Source organism: Vigna angularis, chromosome 1, assembly GCF_016808095.1.
Source record: "Vigna angularis cultivar LongXiaoDou No.4 chromosome 1, ASM1680809v1, whole genome shotgun sequence".
Taxonomy (NCBI): domain Eukaryota; kingdom Viridiplantae; phylum Streptophyta; class Magnoliopsida; order Fabales; family Fabaceae; genus Vigna; species Vigna angularis.
The window spans coordinates 54,776,537-54,800,307 of record NC_068970.1 but is presented as its reverse complement, the minus strand read 5'-3'; the positions used below and the strand labels follow the sequence as shown (position 1 = coordinate 54,800,307).

Below are 23,771 nucleotides of genomic sequence, written 5' to 3'. Positions count from 1 at the left end.
GGTCAAGGGTTTGGCAATCTTCCCATAATCCTTCACAAACCTCCTATAGTATCCTGTCAGTCCCAGAAATCCCCTCAAAGCCTTCACTGTCTTAGGTTTCTCCCAGTCCATCACGACCCTTACTTTGTCTTCGTCCATTTCTACACCCCTCGCGGATATCCGATGACCCAAATAGCCTATTTGCGTTTTGCCGAACTCACATTTCTTTTTGTTGGCCACCCACCTGTTGGTCACGAGTTCCCCTAGCACCGTTCCCACATGCTCCAAGTGCTCCTCCCAGGATCGGCTATACACCAGTATATCATCAAAGAACACCAATACGAATTTCCGTAAGTAACGCTGCAGCAGGCTGTTCATTGCACTCTGGAATGTGGTTGGTGCGTTGGTGAGGCCGAACGGCATCACCATGAACTCGTAGTGACCCTGGTGCGTCCGGAAAGCCGTTTTCTCTATGTCTCCTTCTCCCATTCGTATCTGGTGGTAGCCTGACTTCAAATCCACCTTTGAAAAGTATTTGGCCCCTCTCAATTCGTCTAGCATTTCCTCTATCAGGGGAATAGGAAATTTATCGGGTACCGTGGCTCGATTAAGGGCCCTGTAATCCACACAAAATCTCCAGCTGCCATCCTTCTTCTTCACTAATATTACCGGACTCGAATATGGACTGTTGCTCGACCTTATGACGCCCGTCTTTAGCATTTCGGCCACCTGCTTCTCAATCTCCCCCTTCATCACATGGGGGTAGCGGTACGGCCTTACATTCACGGGACCCGTCCCTTCTTTTAAGGGAATCTGATGTACCATGCCCCTGTCTGGCGGTAGTCCGCTCGGCTCGTGAAATATGCTCGCATGCTGCTCCAAAATTCGCTTCATGTCACACGTCTGCTTCTTTGTCAAATCCGGACCGAACGGTTCTTCTCCCTGGTCGTACGGTTTTCGTTCCTCGTCCTTTTCCGTCTCCCCAAGCTCCCACAACAGCAACCAGACCTCCACTTCTTTCATTTTGAACAATGCTTCGGGTTCCACTAATCTCCGCGTTAAAGTCGGATCTCCTTTAATGGTCACGATGCGCCCTGCTTGACCGAACGCCATGGTTAGCTTGCCCCAATTCAACGTTACTTCTCCCAGCTTAGCCAGCCATTCTACCCCCAGTATCACGTCAACTCCGCCCAGTTCAAACAGGTGGAATCGTTCGGTGATCACTGCCTCTCCCATGTGAATCATTACTTCTTCACAACACCCCCTCGTCTCCTTTCTCTGTCCATCTCCCAGACTCAACTTATAGGGTGGAGTATCTACTACGGGTAATGCCAGTTCCTCTACCAATCCTCTTCTTATGAAGTTGTGGCTGGCGCCGCTGTCAATCAAGATCAGTACTTGTTTCGTCCCTATCTGCCCATGCAATTTCATCGTTCTGGGTTGGGTGAGCCCTCCTGCCGAGAAAGCTGATAGCTCCATTTGATCGAGTTCGGCCTCAGCTTCTTCTTCCCCGCCTGATTCCTCGTCTTCTGCCAGTATCAGCATCCGAAGACTCCTTTCCGGACAGCGATGGCCTGGACCGAACGGTCCCCCACACCTGAAACACCTCCCTTCTTCCCTTCGTTTGACATATTCAGCGTACGGTAAATCCCACACGTTCCTGCCTTGATTGTTTGAGAACGTTCGTTCTCCTTCTCTCCTCGGGATCCCTTCCTTCCCTCCTGTCCGCCCCCTCTCGGCGGTTCCCGTTCGGTTCTGATTATGACGGCTGGGGTCCGTCCTTATTACCGAACCGCTCGGTTTTCCCCACGTCTGGCCCTTGCTTATGATTCCTCCTTCTGCCCTTGTGTCCCCCTTGGAACTCTTCCACGTCCTTTGCTAGCCTCATTATGTCCATAAATTCCCTCGGGTCAAGCAACCTGAGTTGATTACGGATCCCCTCCTGCAAGCCTGCCATGAAGTAGCCCATCAGCTGTGCCTCGGGTATTTTTTCTGCTTGGCCGACCAACACTTCGAATTCTTGGATGTATTCTTCCACGGTCCCTGATTGTTTACAGGCCGCCAATCTCTCGAAGACCGTCCCCCGGTTTCTGCCTCCGAACCGGATCACCAACGATTCCTTTAATCCGGCCCACGAACGGTTCCTGGCCTTCTCCCTCCAAAACCTGAACCAGTGTCCCGCGATTCCCTCCATGCTGATGTAGGCTAGGCGCAGCTTTTCTTCCTCCGGCACCCCTTGCAGTTCAAAGAATTTGTCCACTCTATAGATCCAATTCAAGGGATCGCTGCCTTCGAATATGGGTAAGTCCACCCTTCTCCTCCAATACGGTTACTCCTCACGGTGTCCACCCTCTGGGCCGCCGCCATCTCTCTCGTCCTCCTCATTCCTTCTCCCGTTGACAGACCCCTGACTTCCATCAAGGTTTCCCTCATGTCGTCGACCTCGCTCTCCTATCACCTTCACCAGTTCCTGGACTGCCGCCTCCAGTCCTCCCATGGAGATTTCTATGACCTCCAATCTTCCTTCGACAACATTCACTCTTCCTTCCATAATGCTTTCCTCCTCTCAATAGGATCCGGCAGGTCGGATCAATTGTTACGTACCTGAGTATGATAACTTGCCGCTCACACCCTTTCAAACCCCCCAAAGGCAATTAACAATGGTAAATGACTGAATAAAACTCTTTATTAACTGTAAATATGGGTATCACAATAAAACAACCAATAACTGGAAGCAGGGTCTCCGTCAGTTACTTGAGAGCCTAACCTCTCTTACAAACTCCTTAATCAAAAACATGCCGTAAACCCTAGGTTCCTCCTTTATTAATACTAATTACGCCTTCTCAAAAAGGTAGAGAATAATAGTAATTATGCCTATTTATTATAATTATCTGGTAAGAATATTTCTATCCTTATTTACTATATTTACTTCTATAATATCCTGAGGTGCGTCCCATGAGTTTCCCGCTTATCCTACTGTTGTCAGTTAGACGCTCGTTGTTGCTTCCACTTGCTCAGGACGCTCGTCCTCGCTCCGCTCGTTCAGCCCTTGTTGCTTCCACTCGCTCAGGACGCTCGTCCTCGATCCTCGCTCAGGACGCTCATCCGCACTTCTTGTTACCTCCACTCGCTTAGGACGCTCGTCCTTGCTCCGCTCGCTCAACTCTCTTTCTCTTCCCCTTCTCGTTCGGTCATCGTGCTCCTCCCTTTCAACCGTTCGGCCACTGTCCTCTACCGTACGGTCCCCTTCTCTCTCCCTCCTATATCTTCTTCTCTCGTAAACTCGCCAGGCCCTACCATACTCAATGTTGTCAAAGTCAAAGATCGTAAAGGGATAGGAAAGGAAATGACAACTTGTAACTCGAGGATCCTAACTTGACTTGTAAGAGTTACGAGTACATACAAAATTTATTTTCAAAAATATGTGCATCATTTAATGGGTTCATAACAATTAAAATAACTCATACATAATTCATAAAATAGGTTCATAACAATTAAAATAGGTTCATAAGTCTGAACAAGCATAAAACAACTAATAAGTTGTTCAATGTTTAACACAAACTATCCAAGGAAATCTTTCATATCAAAAGCAGGATAATCATGGTTCTCCTCCACATGATCTTCATTTTCATTAATGTCCTCTCCTCCATGACCTTCATCATTATCAACAATGGGAGGTACCTCTAAATCATCCATTTTTTCTTCAAATATGGACTAAAGAAATGTGAATGGTGAGGAGAAAAAGCAAGATGCAGGAGAAAAAAAGGAGAAGAATAGTGCCTCTAAGGGTCGCGACCGTCAATGACAAGTGTTGGCGGTTGCAAGAAGCTTGTATGGCTTGTGTCTTCTCCTTTGTGTGTGAATTGTCTTTTCTTCTAGTGAGGTGTGGACCCATAACCTTAACACAAAAGAGGGTTGAGCGATGGATCGTCTTCTTTGGACTAGAGGGAGGTGTTGAAGACATGAGAGGACAATAGATTTTGGAGTGTGAAGACGTGAGAGGACACAAAAGAGGGTTGAGTGATGGTAAATTGATCTATCGATGGCATACTGTCTCGAGTTACTTACTGATTTTGGAGTGATGGGTGGTAAACCTTGTCCAAGGCCCATGGACAATTCATTGTGGCTGCGTCAAGATGATTCTAGTGATCTTCTTGATGATCCTTTGACCTACATGCGTCTTGTTGGTTGTCTTATTTACCTCACCACAACACATTCTGACATTGGTTTTGCAACACAACTCAGCCAATTTATGACTCATCCCACAAAGTCTCATCTAGTTGCTACCAAGAGAGTCTTGAGGGATACTCCTATACATTTAGTTGGATTTAGTGATAGCAGATTGGGCGACTTGTGTTGACATGTGCGTATCAATCCCAAGTTATTATTTCTTCCTTGAGAACTCTCGTGTCATTGAAAACAAAAAAGCAAAATACAGTATCTCAATCGTCTTTGGAAGTGGATTATCATGCTCTTGCTACAAGCATGTATGAACTATAGTGGCTCATATATCTTCTCAATGATTTAAAATGTGTTGTTCCAAGCCTGCAACATTATATTGTGACAGCCTAAGTGTTATGTACATTGCATCAAATCCAGTGTTTCATGAAAAAACAAAACATTTGGAGATTGACTATCATTTTGTTGGAGAAAAGGCTTAAGCAGGTCTAATGCATTTGCTACCAGTTCCATCTTCACATTAGCTTGCTGACATGTTCACTAAGGCGTTACCACCTCGTCTCTTCAAGTCTAATGTATCCAAGCTGGAGTTGATTGACCTTTATACACCTCCCAGCTTGAGGAAGGCTAACAGAACAATAGCCCAAACCATACAGCCCGATTGTCCTCAGCCCATTATAATTCTCTTTAATATCTTTGTATGTAAGCTTTTTTTCTGTTATAACCCAGAGTAGATTCTAGAATAGTATGAGCCGTAAATTGATTCGGTAAAAATGTGTATATAACATTGTATTCTAGCTGAAATGTGACATGAATTCCAAATCATTACCTCAGTATTTCAAATATATTTTCCCTTGTCCTTTGTTTTATCAATCATGAACATTACTTATTTACTGCGTAAGTTTGGATGTTGGGATAGCAGTTGACACTAGAAAATTTTGGTTCTAACAGTTATGGTTATTAGTTGTATTTACAGCTTTGCATTTTGGTCCCTCATTCCTTCTTCACACAAGCCTGCTGTAAGTTTTGTGCCCGTACCTAAATTCTCAAAGTTGTGTTCCAGTTCATCTGGAAATTTGTCATGACCTTTATTGTTGCTATCCAATTGGTTATTGAAACTATGGAAGTGTCTTCTTTGTCCATTTAAAGTATTTTAAAAATTAATCACTGCAAGGTTAGATTGTTTCAATTCTATTCTTGATTTGTGTTTTAATATCCAAGCTTCAATGCACCCATGAGGAGTTATCCTCGACACCAGTTGTGGTTATTTGGAATTTAAATGGTTGGAAAATGCATATCAGTGAGAAAATATTTTATATCAAGAACTTTGCTACTCGAAGAAACTTCTATCCGCTCTAAAATAGTATTAGGAAGCTAAAAGTATATAAGAGGAGTAAGGACTGAATGGTATATACATTGATATCGAACGGTGGATATGAAAGGAGGAATAGAAGAGGAGGGCCGATCGGTAATGTTGAAGTAATATCTGAACGGTAATGTGTTAACACCGAACGGTGTTGCACTGGAGGAGGGAGCTAATGACCAAACGACTCAATAGCAGGAAAGTTTGTTAGTTGTTCGTAGAGAGAGAGAGAGAGCATAAATAATTTCAGAATAGGGAAAGAGGGGGGATCAGATATTTTCATTTTAGGTATAGACTGGCCATATTTGCTAGTGGAGGAGGATAGGCCTCTTTGGGGAAGATTATACTTGTATTTTCTTTCACTTTGCAGAATCAATAATACATACATACTTTCATTTGTGTTGTTTGAGTATTTGAGTGAGAAGAGAGGATAGATTTAGGTTACTTGTATAAAGTAACCTAACAAATAGTGTCTCACTAACTTTCCGTAAACGAACAGTCTATTAGTACTTTGTATGGAAACCTAATCACATAGTTTTTCTTCACCATTGTTAATTACATTTTCACTTGTCAAGGGGCCATATGTTGTCATATCTGTAACGCTTCATGGATTTTGGTAAAAAGGAAAATAATTTTAGTGAAGCTGGATTAAAGAATGTGTTTATATTGTTTAAAGGATGAGTGGTGATGGAAATTGAGTTCATGAAATCTTTTCAGCTCTGATTTTTTCTTATTGAGTGCTTCTTGACTCAAGTAAAGCTACTCACCGTACTTCCTCCTCACTTCTTACCACAGGCTGAAGAGTGTGATCTATCACTTCAGAGGAAATAGAGAATTTCCTAGGCTGAGAATAGGTTGGTGCTTTTCTTGTAAATCCTTTATTGTTTCCCTAGTTCAGTTTATGGCTGTCTTTTTTATTTTCAATTTGCTTTGTCGATAGGGATTGGAAGTCCTCCTGGGCAAATGGATCCTAAAGCATTTTTGCTTCAAAAGTTTAATTTAACAGCTAGACAACGAGTAAGTTCTTCGTTAACTGCTAAATGCACTTTTGGTTCTCATGGTTCAAATTGCAATGGTGCTCCTCATGTTTTCTACGAAGTACGTAACTTGAATCCAATTATCAATGTCAATGGCAGTTCAAATAGAACGGGTAAATAATGATTTGATATTTAATGTGATTCCAAGAGGTGATAGCCTTGTTGCACTGCGGGGTGTGACAAATTTCAAATACGATAGCAGTTCAGTCGCTTGCCACGTTAGTGCAATGTCACAAAAACGTGCTAATAGTTTCCATTGGGTGGCTTTATAAAAATGAGTGTACTGATCCTGAAAGTTTTAGGCCAAACTTTTTATAAGAGCCATAGTTGTTACAACCATGTGATATGTGGAGGCAGTAGAGCACTACCCTGGGTGACATTACCCCATTTCTATACTAAAGCAGTTTTCTTGTGGAAATTGCTTTTGCATATTTTTCACATCGTAGTACATGCACCGTATTAAAACTGGCCTAGTTACAAAAATCTTCATCTCAATGTATCTGGCTTTTCTCGTTGAACAGATTGACGAGGCTTTGCAAGAGGGAGTTGATGCCTTGAAGCTCCTTTTATATAAAGGTTTTGCAGAGAGTGCAAAAAGATTCAACAAAGAACAGAAGTATAAGCACTTGAGAGTGCAAAACTTACCAGTTTGATAGGATTCCCTTTTTCTCTTTAGGTTGCAATACATGTGTACAATTTAGTGATTGAAAATTGCCTGAATTTTGTAACATTCCATATATATGTATGTATAAAATTTTCAGTCTTGATTTGCTTTAATTTGGATATTGTCTCTGAAATGTGCAAACTCAAAACTGGTGGGATAACATTTAAAACGTATCAAAGGTTGCTACATTGTGTATACTGTTGTAAAATATTAATATTATTGCAAAAGAAACGTTTGTTTTTGAACGTTGGCAGAGAGTTCGGTTTCTCATTTTGCCACATGCAAACATTACTTTATTTCTCTTTTGGCAACGTTCCATTCCTTTTGCAACGGTGCAAAATCCACTTTTGGTTGACAACGTTCATTTGGCTTTCCAACGGCATTATATATTTGTTCTATAAATAGAACAACCATTTTTTCATTCATAATAATCATCATAAAAATTCTCTTCTCTCATTCTCTCATTCTTTCTCTCAATTTTCCTCTCCAAAACTATCCTGAGTATAAACTAGAGAGTTTCTTGCTAGTTCTGTGATCCTCGAATATTATTCGAGAAGTTCCTGTTGTATCCTGGGGGACTTGCGCATACACCGCGGATAAGTCCTTAAGGACAGTGAATCTACACGCCTCAGGAAATAGCGGTTCAAGTTTTTGTCAGCACAATTTACTACAATCTTAAGGACTTATGGCTGACACCAACAACCAGATTCCGGAAAGTCAGAACATTGTTTCCGGAACTCAGACGGTCTTTGCAAAACCATTTCCGGACGTGTCAAAAGTCGAGATCTTCTCCGGACAGAACTTCCGACGCTGGCAAGAACGTGTGTCCACCCTTCTTGACATGTATGGAGTTGCAACTGCTCTTTCATCTCCGAAACCGGACTCCAATCTTCCTTCAAACTCAAAACTAGTTGAAGAATGGATTTACGCGAACAAGGTATGCCGACACACTTTGCTTAGTGCGCTTTCTAATGAGTTGTTCGACGTGTATTGTTCCTACAAGGAAGCGAAAGACATTTGGGATTCGTTGATTCTCAAATATACTGCCGAAGATGTCGTCAGACAAAGGTTCGTTATAGGAAATTACTACCGCTGGGAGATGATCGAAGATAAGGACATGAAGTCGCAAAGCAATGAATACCACAAGCTGCTCGAAGATATCAAAGCGGAGAACATCCTTCTACCAGATGAATTTGTTTCGGAACTGCTGATCGAGAAACTGCCGCCTTCTTGGACTGATTACAAGCAACAACTGAAACACAGACACAAGCAGATGCCACTCTCAGAGCTCATCACTCACATAATTGTTGAAGATACCAACAGGAAAGAATGTGCCGCTGCAAGAGCCAAAACCTTGTCTGCAAAAGCAAATGTGGTAGAGAATAGACCTGCTCCCAAAAGGTACGAACACAAACCTGATCACAATAGGAAAAACCATTTTCGAAAATCCCGTCCAAATGGATTTAACCCCACCTTTAAGAAGAAAGGAAATTGCTTTGTGTGTGGAAAACCGGGACATCATGCACCACAGTGCAGGCGCAGAGCAAGAAACGACAATCCTCCTAAGGCCAATATAGCCGAAGGAGATGACATTATAGCTGCGGTCGTTTCACAAGCAAATTTGATGTCCAATGTGAGTAATTGGGTGGTAGACTCTGGGGCTACCAGGCATATCTGTGCAAACAGAAGTGCCTTTACCTCTTACATCAGTGTAAGAGAAGGAGAAGAACAAGTTTATCTCGGTGATTCCAGGACAACTCCTGTCCTAGGAAAAGGAAAGGTTCTTCTTAAACTCACATCTGGGAAGACTCTGGCCTTGAATGATGTCCTGCATGTTCCCTCTATCAGAGTTAATTTAATCTCGGTATCAATACTGGGAAAAGCTGGGGTTAAAGTGTCATTTGAGTCTGACAAGATCATTATGACAAAGAATAATGTTTTTGTGGGCAAAGGATATTGTGATCAAGGTCTCTTTGTACTTAACATTTCTGAAATTATGAATGAATCAACTTCTTCTGCTTATATTGTTGACTCGTATGATATATGGCATGCTAGATTAGGACATGTAAATTCTTTGTATGTCTTAAAATTACAACGATTAGGATTAATAAATATGCATGATAAACAGAGTAGTAAATGTGATATATGTGTAGAATCTAAAATGACTAAGAAAACATGTTATACCGTAGAACGTCAAACTGAGCTATTAGGGTTAATTCATACTGATCTAGCTGATTTGAAACAAACCATGTCTAGAGGAGGTAAGAATTATTTTGTGACCTTTATAGATGATTATTCTAGATATACCAAAGTTTACTTAATCAAACACAAAGATGGAGCCTTTGATGTGTTTTTAACCTACAAAGCAGAAGTTGAAAATCAATTGAATAAGAAGATTAAGAGGATTAGATCAGATAGAGGTGGAGAATATGTACTGTTTAATGAATTTTGTGTTAAGGAAGGTATCATCCATGAGGTAACTCCACCATATTCACCTGAGTCTAATGGAGTAGCTGAGAGAAAAAATAGAACCCTTAAGGAAATGATGAATGCTATGCTTATTAGTTCTGGTGCACCTGAAAACCTTTGGGGAGAAGCCTTACTTACTGCATGTTTTTTACAAAATAGAATACCTCATAAGAAAACTGGTAAAACTCCCTATGAGCTATGGAAAGGATATCAACCTAACCTTAAATATTTAAAAGTGTGGGGGTGTCTAGCTAAGGTGATGTTACCCGATCCTAAGAAAAGGAAAATAGGTTCTAAAACCTCTGATTGTATGTTCTTAGGATATGCCGAACATAGTGCTGCTTATAGATTTCTGGTTCTCAGAAGTGATCTGATTGAGCGTAACACTATAATGGAGACAAAAAATGCTGAGTTTTTTGAACATGTTTTTCCTTTAAAGGTTAGTGAGACGTCTCAACCTGTAGATAATACAAATAGTGATGCTTTGTGTGAGGAATTAAGAAGAAGTAAAAGACAGAGGAAGGAAACTTCATTTGGTAATGATTTTTATACTTATCTAGTTGATAATGATCCTAGTAGCTTTGTAGAAGCCATTAGTGCTCCTGATGCAAAACAATGGGATAAGGCCATTAGGACTGAAATTGAATCAATTCAGAAAAACAATACTTGGACTTTAGAAGATCTGCCTAAAGGAGCAAAACCCATTGGTTGTAAGTGGATCTTTAAGAAAAAGTATCATCCTGATGGATCCGTAGAAAAGTATAAGGCAAGATTAGTAGCTAAAGGTTTTACTCAAAAACCCAACATAGATTACTTTGATACTTTTGCCCCTGTGACTAGGATTTCCTCTATTCGAGTTTTGTTAGCCTTAGCAGCTATCCATAAACTAGTGATACATCAAATGGATGTTAAAACTGCCTTTTTGAATGGTGATTTAGAGGAGGAAATTTATATGACTCAACCTGAAGGATGTGTTGTACCAGGTCAAGAGAATAAAGTTTGTAAACTTTTAAAATCTTTGTATGGTTTGAAACAAGCACCAAAATAGTGGCATGAAAAACTTGATAATGTTTTAATTTGTGATGGTTTTTCACCTAATGATGCTGATAAATGTGTGTACTCTAAATTTGAAAATAGTGATTGTGTCATTATATGTTTGTATGTGGATGACATGTTAATTTTTGGTACATGCAATGAAATTGTTGCTAGAACTAAACTGTTTCTAGGATCGAATTTTGAAATGAAAGATATGGGTGAAGCCAATGTAATTTTAGGTATTAGAATCATAAGGAAGGGAGATAGTATATTACTATCCCAAGAACAATACATTGAGAAACTTCTTAAGAAGTTTGGGTTTTATGATCTGAAACCAGTGAGTACCCCTTATGATGCTAATTCTAAATTAATGAAAAATAAAGGAGAATCTGTATCTCAACCTCTGTATGCCCAAATAATTGGGAGTTTACTGCATTTAATGAGTTTTTCAAGACCTGATATTGCTTATGCAGTAGGTAGATTGAGTAGGTACACTCAATGTCCAAACCAGGAACATTGGGATGCACTTGCTAGGCTTATGAGATATTTAAGAGGTTCAATGGATTATGCCATTGAATATAGTGGATTTCCCGCTGTACTAGAAGGGTATAGTGATGCTAACTGGATTTCTGATTCAGATGAGACAAAATCCACTAGTGGTTATGTATTCACACTTGGGGGTGGTGCGATTACATGGAGATCAGCCAGACAAACTATTATTGCAAGATCAACAATGGAATCTGAGTTTGTCGCTCTTGAGATGGCTGGTAGTGAGGCTGAGTGGTTGAAAAACTTCTTAGCGAACATTCCATTAGGAATGAAACCAACCCCATCGGTATCTATACACTGTGATTGCCAATCGGCAATAGCTATAGCTAAAAACAAAAATTACAATGGAAAGAATAGACATGTTCAATTGAGACACAATTTGGTGAAGCAGCTGCTAAAGAGTGGAACAATTTCCATTGACTATGTGAAGTCAGAAAGGAATCTAGCAGATCCTCTGACAAAACCCTTGGAAAGAAATATGATCTTAGAAACATCGAGGGGAATGGGACTTAAGCCACTGGCAAACAAACAAGTGATGGTAACCCAACCTTTGTGATTGGAGATCCCATGAATAAGGTTCATATGGGTAAAAACAAGTCACTTGTTAGTTCTGATAGCACTAAATTGATTTTAATCAATTATGTCCATTCCTATGGTGTATGAGAAAGTGCTAGAGACTGCATTTTGAGAGGTTAAACTTTGTCATTAAAATTCTTTATGGTGAAAGAATTTTAGCCTAAACAAAGTTTTTAATGATTTTCATATCCCTTATGGGTGGTGTATGATTTGCAGCATACACTTGATGAAATCACCTATATGAGTGTCAAGTGGGGCCGCTTGCATGAGATCTTGGCATGATCTCTAGAGCACTCATGAATACCGGGCACGCGCATGGCCTAATTAGCGCAACACAGCGATAACAGCAAGAATTGTGGGGGTGTATTGTGATTGATAAACCTCTAACACACGTCAAGTGTCTTTGGTTCATATAGCTTGCTATACCAACTACACTGTGTGTTAAGTTTCTCGATCTAAGACTGGTTCATATAGCTTGCTATACCAGCTCTGATGCATTACATCTTATGAGACTCAGGATATAAATACTCTTATCTTATTTTAATCTTTGATTATTCATCAGAACAAAGATTTGCGCTATTGCTTTATACAATCATTTTCCAAGTTTACACAAAGATGACATACCTTTCTTTTGAAAAAGGATTACCTGCAAAAATGAGAAATCACTTTTGAGACAGAACTATTTGGGTCAAAGACATTTCATTTTCTTTTGCAATATGTGGGGGATTGTTGTAAAATATTAATATTATTGCAAAAGAAACGTTTGTTTTTGAACGTTGGCAGAGAGTTCGGTTTCTCATTTTGCCACATGCAAACATTACTTTATTTCTCTTTTGGCAACGTTCCATTCCTTTTGCAACGGTGCAAAATCCACTTTTGGTTGGCAACGTTCATTTGGCTTTCCAACGGCATTATATATTTGTTCTATAAATAGAACAACCATTTTTTCATTCATAATAATCATCATAAAAATTCTCTTCTCTCATTCTTTCTCTCAATTTTCCTCTCCAAAACTATCCTGAGTATAAACTAGAGAGTTTCTTGCTAGTTCTGTGATCCTCGAATATTATTCGAGAAGTTCCTGTTGTATCCTGGGGGACTTGCGCATACACCGCGGATAAGTCCTTAAGGACAGTGAATCTACACGCCTCAGGAAATAGCGGTTCAAGTTTTTGTCAGCACAATTTACTACATATACTATATGGACTTTGATGAAAGGGGCATCATCTGTTAGAGTAGCATGCATGTACCTTTTCCCACCCCATGGAAAATGTTTTTAATGTAATCTGAGACGCGGTATTAACCATGGAGTAGGTAAGGAAATTTGACATAATCAGGTCAAATTATTTTTTGTTGAAAAGTTATTAAGACATCTTCCATAAATTAGTTTATATATACGTTAATTCTAGCTTGGAAAAAAAGATTTTGTTATTAATGTCGAAAAGGTTAATCTAAACACGTTAAAAAATGATTTTTCAAACTTCAACATACAGATATTGGACTTGGTTGCAACTAGAAAATTGCAGATTAGGAACCTAACTTCTACTTCCTGTCCATTAGCTACGTATGTGGCTTGATATAGAGGTTAGTTAGAAGGTACAAATACTTGGATAAGAACAAGAAAAAATATTGAGAGGATTGAACCTCTGTATCATTATCATAAGACTTGAATAATGTGGTTGGTAAACCATCACTCGTCATGTTACTCGATTTATGAATTGTCTTTAACTAATTTCTTCTGATGCTTTTATCTTGACTTTTCGGGAGTTAACACCCTTTGATATTAAGTTCATGTTTACACATTTGATTTGAAGTTTTCCATCGCTAATTCAATTTTAAAAAGCAATAAATTGCACTGCTAAGTATTAATCGAATTTATTATCATGTGAAATAAAAAAAAATGTGTTCAATCACGTTAATTTTATCGAAATTGAACTTGCATCGATCCAACCGGTTTCATTTCATACGCTCTCCATGTTTTGTTTATCACACAGCACAACGTTATGGGCCGAATACGACAGTCAAGGATTTACAGTAGCCAGCTGTTCTTAGATCCAACATGTTGACGCTGAAAATTTCAGAAACAGGTTTTCAACAGTGTGTCGAGTAGAAAATTCGCATGTGCTCCATCCATCCACGTTCCAAAGGGACCTTAAAAAGAAAATAATTGACAGATTTGATTTTCCGTAGTACCATATGCTTGCCTTGTACTTTTTGCAGCTTGCTTTGCTAGTATTCACACTTCATATTTAATGTTTTTCTGCTTTAGGATTCCTCTGCAGTAATGGTTCATTTATGATCAAATACGATAGTCACAACCAAAATAAATGAAAACAGACTATTCTTTCTTTATTTACTTTCAAAACAAGTAGACTGTATTACATGTTCTATGAGATAAACCGTTCACATTCTTAGCCTTTTTGCTACTTTTTCTTCTCTTCTTTCAAGATTTATGTTGTTTGATTTATTCAACACGTTCATTTTCAGCAGCTACTTTATCATTTTCAAAGAATACTTTCTGTATTCAGTAACAGATAGATATAAACATAACTATGTTTATCTTAAAAAAAGTATAAAACAGTGAAAAGGTAACAGTAATAGAAAAGGGACAAAAACAAGCATTTTGGTGTTCCATGAAGTGTTTAGTACTAAGACAAAAGTTATAACTCATGGTTGGATCCACTTACATGTTTTTTTTTCATAGAACAATTAATGCCACCTACAATATTTATGATCGATGGAGAGGGAAAATATTAATTTTGATTGAAACAACTAACTTTATGGAGTGATTGTATAATGAAGGTGTATATGTTGATCCAGCCCATGCAATGATGAAAGCTTAATTAATGTAATGGGTAGTGTTATCTGATACCAAATTGGGGATGGTACAATTGGTAGGTGGATTGTGCATGAATCATATATGCATGACAGCTTGTTCATTTGGTGGTGTTCTTTTATTCATAGTTGACCCTATCTTCTCTTCTCATCAATTCTCACTCTGTTACCCTTTGCCTATACCTTTGAGGTGGAAATCACTTCCTAGACTACCACCTTCTCATTTTCCAACAACCTTTTCCCAGATCTAGGATTAAACTAATCTTCTGCTTTGGTCAAATTTCATTATTCTTTGCTTTCAAATACCTCGTTACCACAAGCAAACCCATGGAACACATGCTGCCTGCAGTATTAATCTAATTACCAAATCTCGCTAGACTATAATCTAGCTAAAATGTTAAGAAATAAACTTTGAATTTAATTCCATCTACAAAACAAACAAATTTATAAGATGAAATTTGTATTTATTTATATATAGTATAAATTAATCTAATATCTAATTGATGTGACACTTCTAATATATATATATATATATATATAAATATATATATATATTATATATACAAAATATATTATAATCAGATTTTTTTCTTCCATTTTAATTTGGTGAACAAATATATACAGCAAGCAGTATACACATATGTGTAACTGGGGATTTGCTTGAGGCAGTGGTTAATTATGGTTAGAAATACACAAATCATTGGAGAATTATATATTGAGGAACATATAATTGGTTCAACATTTATTTAATCCAACCACTGACATAGTGACATGTTTCTGCTTGATTTAGCTGTAGGTGTTTGCAAAATCATATAACCTGCTCCTTAATTTCATATTTTTCGCCTACACCACGCATGCATGGTGTGCTGCATAATTAAATCTCCTCATCGTGTTCTGACGTTAACTCTAATTAATTAAAATTTTAAGTATATGGATTACGTGGATATATAATCTGCTTAAGCAATCATTAATTATCTTGCTCTTAATATACCCTTTTGTGTCACATGCATATGTTCTGTTCCTCTCCCACACACACACACACAAAAATTACATACATAAAACCAAACACACACAAATACACACTTGTAATATATAGTACTGTTGCAATCTGCAATCTGCATATTAATTAGCTTAATTAATACGAACAAATAGCAAGTAGCTAGCATCAGATGTTGACTTACACATGCCAATGACAGTGTGAAAGTTTCAAAAGCTTGTTCAGTAAGTTCTGACAAATAGGGTTGACCTTGAATGAACACTTGTCAACTACACTCTGAAACAGATGGGGAAAAAGTAGAAGATGTTACAGAATACGTGTTTGTAGTGTATTGGATGGTATCTGAGTGTGTTGAGTGATACAGATCCTTATTTGTAGCTGTGACACACAGATCAGACCAAAGAAGTCAAACATGTGTGTTTATAGAGATATCCATCTCGAGCACCTTCGTGGCTGCTTCCTCCTTCATAGAAAATTTTGCTAAGTTTTTTTGTTTTTTTCTTGTGAAGGTGCCAAACACAAATAATAAAAGACCAAGTCACCGACTTGTCTCACAAGTATCATGGACCGACTATTCTTCTCAGATATGGTTTGGTGACTGCTACAATATCAAGAACCCTAAAAAAAACTACATGACAAAACTAATGGAATTCAATTCCTTGTTTGAAATTTGCACTATCCTTTTGCTTTGGAGAATCCATTGCCTCCATCAAATATGACTTTCATGAAATTCAAAGAAATGAATTGTCACACTTTTTTTTATACATTTGAAAAACAAATTACATTTACTGTTCTTCTCACTAGTGCAAAAATAGTATATAATGTCACACATTTAACGTCGAATCACTCAATAGTCAACGTTAAAAATAATCGATGACATTTTTGTAAGTAAATACAATTATTAAACGTGGTTTAGAATTGTAATTCAACGTAAAAGGATATAAAACATCCAATGTCCAGCGTTTTGAGCGGGAGATTGAAAATTCATTTACTTTATCTTAGTGTCCGAGACTCTCTTCTCTGCTCAAACTTTTTTTGAACGAAGTTTGACGACCATCACATGTAAAATTTCTTTCATTTGATACAAATGCATGTTAATTTACTACTTTAGGTATGATTTTTGTTTGTTTTGACAGATTATTTTCGTGTTGTTGTCCTTCATAGGTGCATTTTGTTTTCTCTCTCACGTGTGGCAACACTTTATTCCGATGAACCAAGGTTAGTTTTCGTTTTCGTTTTGAAGAACTTATTTGTTGAACTTTTTCTTGTTATTTTTTGTTGAACTTATTTGTTGTTATTGTTTGGGTGAACTTGTTTGTTGTTGTTGTTTGATTGGACTTGTTTGTTGTTGTTGTTTGATTGGACTTGCTTGTTGTTTGTCATTGTTGTTTGTTTGATACTATATTACACGTTCATAGTTCATGTTTTACAAAATACCAAAAATTGAAATTTGTTATTATTGGACGTTAAATTTAATTCGACATCAATTTAAAGTTCGATATGAAGTTGTTCTCACTGCTTTTGTACTAGTATTTCAAACCTTTAAAAAAGAATATATATATATATATATATATATATATATATATATATATAATTAAATACGTACAGTCTTTAAATTTGAATTGAAAATTGAAATTCGTTTTCACATCCAATTTTAATATATATTTTTTTAAAATTAAAAATAAATAAATATAATTTTTTTAACTATGTTAATTTTCTTTTACACATTAAAATATGTTTTAGATTAATTTAAATTTGTCAGAACATATAAACCACTCAAATTTTATTCTGAAATATCATTTAATAAATAAAAAATATTTAATACAATTAGATCAGAAAGATTAAATAAAAATTAAATCTGTTTATTTTATAAAGTTTGATCCAAAACAAATTTCAATTTAACGTGAAAGTTTAAGAACATATTTAACATTTGATTAACAAAATTAAATACTACTATTATATTTTAGGATTTACTAAATAAAATACTATTATATTTTAGGTTTTGTTTTGTTAAGATGGATATATGAATATTTGAGGTCTTGGAAGACACATGTTTGTATGGTAGGTTGGCAAAATGAACAGTGGAAAGTGTTAAAAGGAGTAGAGTTAGAAGGAATTGTTTGGTCAAAAAATTAAAGAATGTGGACCAAAGAGAAAAGAAGAGATGAGAGAGAATAGACTGTGTTGACAATTGACCCAAAAGTTCTTGGTTGACAAGTATATTGGAGGATGAGTTTTGACAAAAATGGCTTCACTCATAACAAGTGGCACCAAATTCATTAATCAAAAGTGGCTTCACAACAACACCATCTACTTCCTCATTTACTCATTTCGTTACTCACTATTCTGTATCTAATTCAAAAATAAAAAATATTTTTTAAACAATTTTTTTTTACAACTGTTTACATGATAGTTTATAATTATTCGTTTCAAATATACATACTATTAAAATAATAACATATAATTTATTATAAAATATTATTGAAAAAAGTTGTTAACATATCACCCACCTTCAAAAATAAAGATTCTTCTATTTCATGTATACAAATTATATTTTTGTTTTATTTTAATTTTCAATAATTCTTAGTTGATAATTATCATTTTGTTTATAGCAAAGGCTGGGCAGTGTTGAGAGTTGTATATACAAGAAAATAGGTTTATGCAATCACATTATAATTTTGTATTATTATGCAATAATGAATATAACAAACTTATTCAATTTACAATAACTACCCTTATAAATTACATCAACAATAATTTGTGATTAAATTAGTATGTAATATATATACTTCTATACCATTAATGGATTATTTTTCTTGTGTACACAATTTTTTTTCAATTGTATTTTTTTAAAATTTAAATAATTATTAAAAAAAAAGTTTTCACTTTTACTCTTTTTAATAATTATTTTTTCAATTCAAATAATTATACATAATAAAAAAAATTGATAATAAAATTATAAACTTATTAGTTTTACAGTTATATTTTTTATAAAAAATATTTTATAGTTTATTAATATTTTTATTTCAATAATTAAAAGCCATTTTATAGTTTAATAAAAATTTCACTATAATAAAAATAAGTTGATACACATGTGTGTACCACATTTATTTTTACTAGTAATAAATAATTGTAATTCTTTGTATTTGTCTCTTCTGAAATCAAAATCAAGATATGGTTGTGATTAAACATTAGAACATGTTTGATTTAGAGTTAGTTTGCTAAACAAATTGTACACACATATAAGTTATCTATATTCATTTCTCTTTGAATAAAATTTCAAAACTAAAACTTAACATACATTTATACACACACAACATAAAAAAAATTATTATTACAAAATAATCATTATATCAATTCTCGTATTATCAGTATTGAAATTCTCCGATCGAACTATAATACACAATCATCACAGTTGAAATATAGACAAAAAAAAAGACAAAATAAACTTCTTTTAAATACTACAGACAAAAATATAATTTTACATTTTATCTATTCATAATTCACTAATAAACTAATTAATTTAATAACTTCATAATAAACAGAACTAAATGTCTAGACTTTCAATACTCATAATAAAGCTACAGTTTAGGAAACTAAGACCCTTCATATATGACAGTAAATTTCTTATATTCTATCATACTTAATTTTTTTTTCACATCCAAACTATTTTATAGAAACCTTCATAAACTCTTACCACATAAAACTAGACTCATCTAATGACAAAGTCATTTTGAGTCTTAGGTTTTTCTAAAAAAGAATTTCATTTAATAAGTGATTTATGTTGGGCCTATCGAGGAGGAGGTTCACCGAAAAACACAAATATCAATAATATTTGAGTCCAACCATATAAAGAGATTGACACCACTCTCTACCCAAAACCTTAAGACAATGAGTTAATAAGTCTTTCACCTTTAAAATGTGCTCTACTTTCCCATTTCTATCCAGTGTAGGACTTACGCTCACACTTGGATTCCCAACAATTTACTCTTATAACAACTCAAAACTTTGAAGGCCTTAAAGACTCAGAGAGTAAAGTGATCTAAGCTCTATGAATTTTTAAAACGTGAATTTTACTTGTGAATGGATAACTCACTTAGTAAGTATGCAAAATACCAAAATTTCAACAAATATAACAGATCAACCGTTTGGTCTATCTGGATAATTCTACTCCTTTCTCATGCCAAAAAATGCATAATTCATTTCAAGATTATTTAAACACCAACCAAATTAGTTAAATTAATGTATTTGAATTAATTAATTAACACTGACACAAACCCTAAACATACACGAACGAAAGTAATCTCACCTACCCAATACTTTAGAATATCACTAGCCAAAACTTCTAAAATGCACTAAAAACCATACAAACACTCAACCTATTAGCAAATTACAACTAAACATCAAATTTATGGTTAATTAAAATCCTAGATAAGTTTGTAATGGTCTAAGAACAACACTCCGCAACATCAGTTACAGTTTCAAAATTACTCTATTAGAAAGTCACCTACAAAAACCTCAATTTAGACCAAAAATCGGTCTAACAACACTCCATTTTCACTACTTTCAATCTCTATAACAGATTTATACTTTCTAGAACTCCAAAACAATAGCATCACAAATTCAATCAAGCATCATTTCACAAGCATACACTACAATATTCATTAATAAGAAAATATTACTCATCAAACTAAATTATCACTCAATAAATATCTTAAATAATAACATATTCAATCAAACATCAACTCACGACCTAGCAAAAAAAAATCATACTTTTTAACACAAATTAAAGCAAATATTAACTTTCCTTACCCTTTTAGAAGACCAAACCGCTCTGAAGAATCTTGAACTGCTATGGTATGTGTTGGTTGTTGACCAAAAAAGACATGGGAAAAAGGAAAACATTCACTAGATTAGTTATGAATAAGAAAGATTAAGGCTAACTACGGCCTCAAATGATTAGGCGGGGCAGGAAAACTCTCATAAACCATTGACGTCTAAAAAAATACAAGTTGTTTTAAAAAATAGGATTTTCGTGCTTTTAGGACTCAAAGTCACAATCTTTCTCCCTCCTGTTGGGGAATTCTTATGAAGACAATCGCTCTTGCCTTTCCCGATCGAACATGTATAATTATCTGTGTGTTTTTTGTGTGCTGTAATAAGAACGATGTTGTTATTCTATGATGTGGCGTTCCAGAAAGACTCAATATGCACCTACAAACAATCAAAAGACAATTAGAGTATACCGTTAGAACAACTGATTAATAAAAACTTATATGATCAATATTTTAAGTTAATTTTTATTTAATTATATAACTTCTTTTATTTATAGTAATCAAGAATGTGACTTCCTTTTTAATTGTTCTTTTTACATTCTTTTACTGTTTTTATTCTTATAAATTTTATAAAATAACTTTATTTTATAATTTTAATATAAATTCTAGTAACAAACTTTTATTTTGAAATAAAAAATAATTTTTAATCATAAATATCTTTTTATGATTATAAAAGAAGTGGAGACACATGCTCACATGTTATACACTAGTATTACAAATAAAAACATTATTTTTTAATTGGTGATATATTGTTAACTAATCTTTTATCACTAGTACAATAACAAGAAAAGGCACCGGTTCTTTTTTATTATTGGCATCGGTTCTACAACCGAGGTATACGTAGGCGATGTAAAAAGACCAGATTTTATGCATCGGTCATAGACTGAGATAAAATCAGATATGAATATGCCTCGGTTATTAGATAACCGAGGTAGTATCGTTTTTTTTTTCAGATGCAACCCGTTTCAGTACGCAACCAGCATCCAGAAATTGTTCAGTTCTCAACAACCAGAAATTGTTCAGTTCTTAGCAACCTCAGCAACCAGAAATTGTTTCAGTGGTGGAAGTCATTGTTTTTCAAACAACCGAAAAATCTTAATCCCCAATCCAAGATCAAAACAGACCTAACATATGCCAAAATCTACAAAATTTCTTCACTGGACTGGCCTCAAGAACAATGCCAAAAATCTACAAAATTTCACAGATCTAACATGGTTAAACTTCTGCAACGAACAAGATATGAAGAAGAGGCAGACGAACAAGAGTAGATGGACGACGGTGGATCTGGAGCGGTTGATGGATTGTCGGTCTAGGGCGGCGGCTCGCGGTGGATCTGGAGCGGTGGATGAAGATGAAGATATACATGGGAAGAATGGCGGAGGCGGATCGAGAGCGACGGAGCCAGCAGCGGCGGAGGCAACAACGACGGAGGGCTCGCCGATCTGGAGCGGCTTGGCGATGGCGATCTGGACCGGTGGATCGAGAGCGACAGAGCCAACAGCGGCGGAGGCAGCAACGACGGAGGGCTCGTCGATCTGGAGCGGTTTGGCGATCTGGAGCGGCTTGGCGATGGCGATCTGGAGCGGCGGATGCAGTAGTGGCGGAGGTAGCAGCGGAGGAGGCAACCGCGGAGGAGGCAGCAGCGGAGGAGGCTACAGCGGCGGAGGCTACAATTGTGACAGAGGGGAAGAATGGGAGAGAACGGAGGGGAAGAATGGGAGAGCACGGGGGGAGAAGAAGTGAGAGCACTGAGGGAAGAATGGGAGAGCACGGAGGGAGAAGAAGTGAGAGCACGAGGGAAGAAGAAGATGTTGGGCCGTGGAAATGAAGAAGATCAGAGAAATGAAAGGGTGTATAGGCATCGGTTGTTTGGCAACCCGAGACCATAGAACCTTTCGCACATGTGTATAGGCATCGGTTGTATGGCAACCCGAGACCATAGAACCTTTTCATAAAGCTGTCAGACAAAAAAGCTGAGTATAGGTCTCGGGTATTCGTTTAACCGAGGCAATATTATTATTCTGCCTCGGGTTAAGGTGTAACCGAGGTATATAATCTTTTACGTTTCGGGTTTTGCATAACCGAAGCGTATTTGGCGTTTTAGATTCCATTTTTTTTACTAGTATATATATATATATATATATATATATATATATATATATATATATATATATATATATATATATAATTCTTGTTTTATTATTAGTTATATTTAAAATAAGATTTTTACTCACTATATTTTACCATATTAATAGTGATGAAAAATAGAAAGGAAATGTAAACATGTTGATTAGAAAAAGTTACCTACATTTTCAATTATTTTACAATATAATTTATGTAATAGAGTAAATAAGTTTCTGTTATAGAATAATATAATATGAATAGGTTGGTGTTCGTATTTATATTTGAACGAATATTGTTGGAGGCCACCACAACTATATGAACCACTGTAACTCGACATTCATACTATATTCGGATAATCAAGTCTAATTCTATGGTATGTTTAGGATGAATGTTTATTTTGTGTGTGTAATATAATGTATGATGTAGTTTTCTTTTATTAAGATTAATTGTTTATCTATTAGTTTACCCTTGTTTTTATGTTGTGTGTTGTTTTCTCTTTTACAATAATCACCTTAGTTATGTGAGTTTTGGAAGACAGTCTTTTCAATTATTCTAGTAAGAAGGGAAAACAAAACAGATGAGTCAATAGATGGATCTACAAAAATAAACTTATTATCTTTTTGTAGGTTTGTTTTCATTTAATCTATCATTATACATGTAAGTAATGTTTTAATAGTTTTATACTATTAAAAAAATGGGATGTTAGAATTTTTTTTTTCTTTTTTATACATTTTATCACTCTTCAATGCTACTTTTACTACTGAAATTATATTTTACACATGTTAAATATAAAAATAGTAATACTAATATCACATTTAAATAAATTTCTGAAGTAACATAAATATTAAATTTAACTAGTTAAAACATGATAGAAATATAAATACATAACCCATGTATTTTTCAGTAATAATGATAATAATAAATAAAATTTAAAATTTGACAGACAAAGGTGTGTACCTGCCGCCTATACCAATGTTATTTATTAACGTTGGTTCTTCCTTTTTGTTTTGATTTTACTTTACGAAATCATGAACGGATCGCGTATTATTTTGTCGTAGATTACATCAAATCTTGAACCTTTTTTAAAAAATGGTGACGTTTTCCTTCTCTCACCACATCAAAAGGTGTC

General features: G+C 35.8%; 1 protein-coding gene across 6 annotated transcripts in view; it reads left to right on the top strand.

The window, feature by feature from the left end:
* LOC108330459 (peptidyl-tRNA hydrolase, mitochondrial) overlaps positions 1-7,323 on the top strand; it is a 33,677-nt gene extending 26,354 nt beyond the window's left edge. For all 6 annotated transcript variants that reach the window (XM_052871986.1, XM_052871987.1, XM_017564941.2 and 3 more), the window contains 3 exons: positions 6,317-6,375; positions 6,462-6,538; positions 7,080-7,323. In XM_052871986.1, coding sequence (XP_052727946.1) covers positions 6,317-6,375; positions 6,462-6,538; positions 7,080-7,211 — 268 coding nt within the window. In that variant the 3' untranslated portion in view covers positions 7,212-7,323. The remainder of the gene's footprint in view (positions 1-6,316; positions 6,376-6,461; positions 6,539-7,079) is intronic.
* Positions 7,324-23,771: the final 16,448 nt, after the last annotated feature.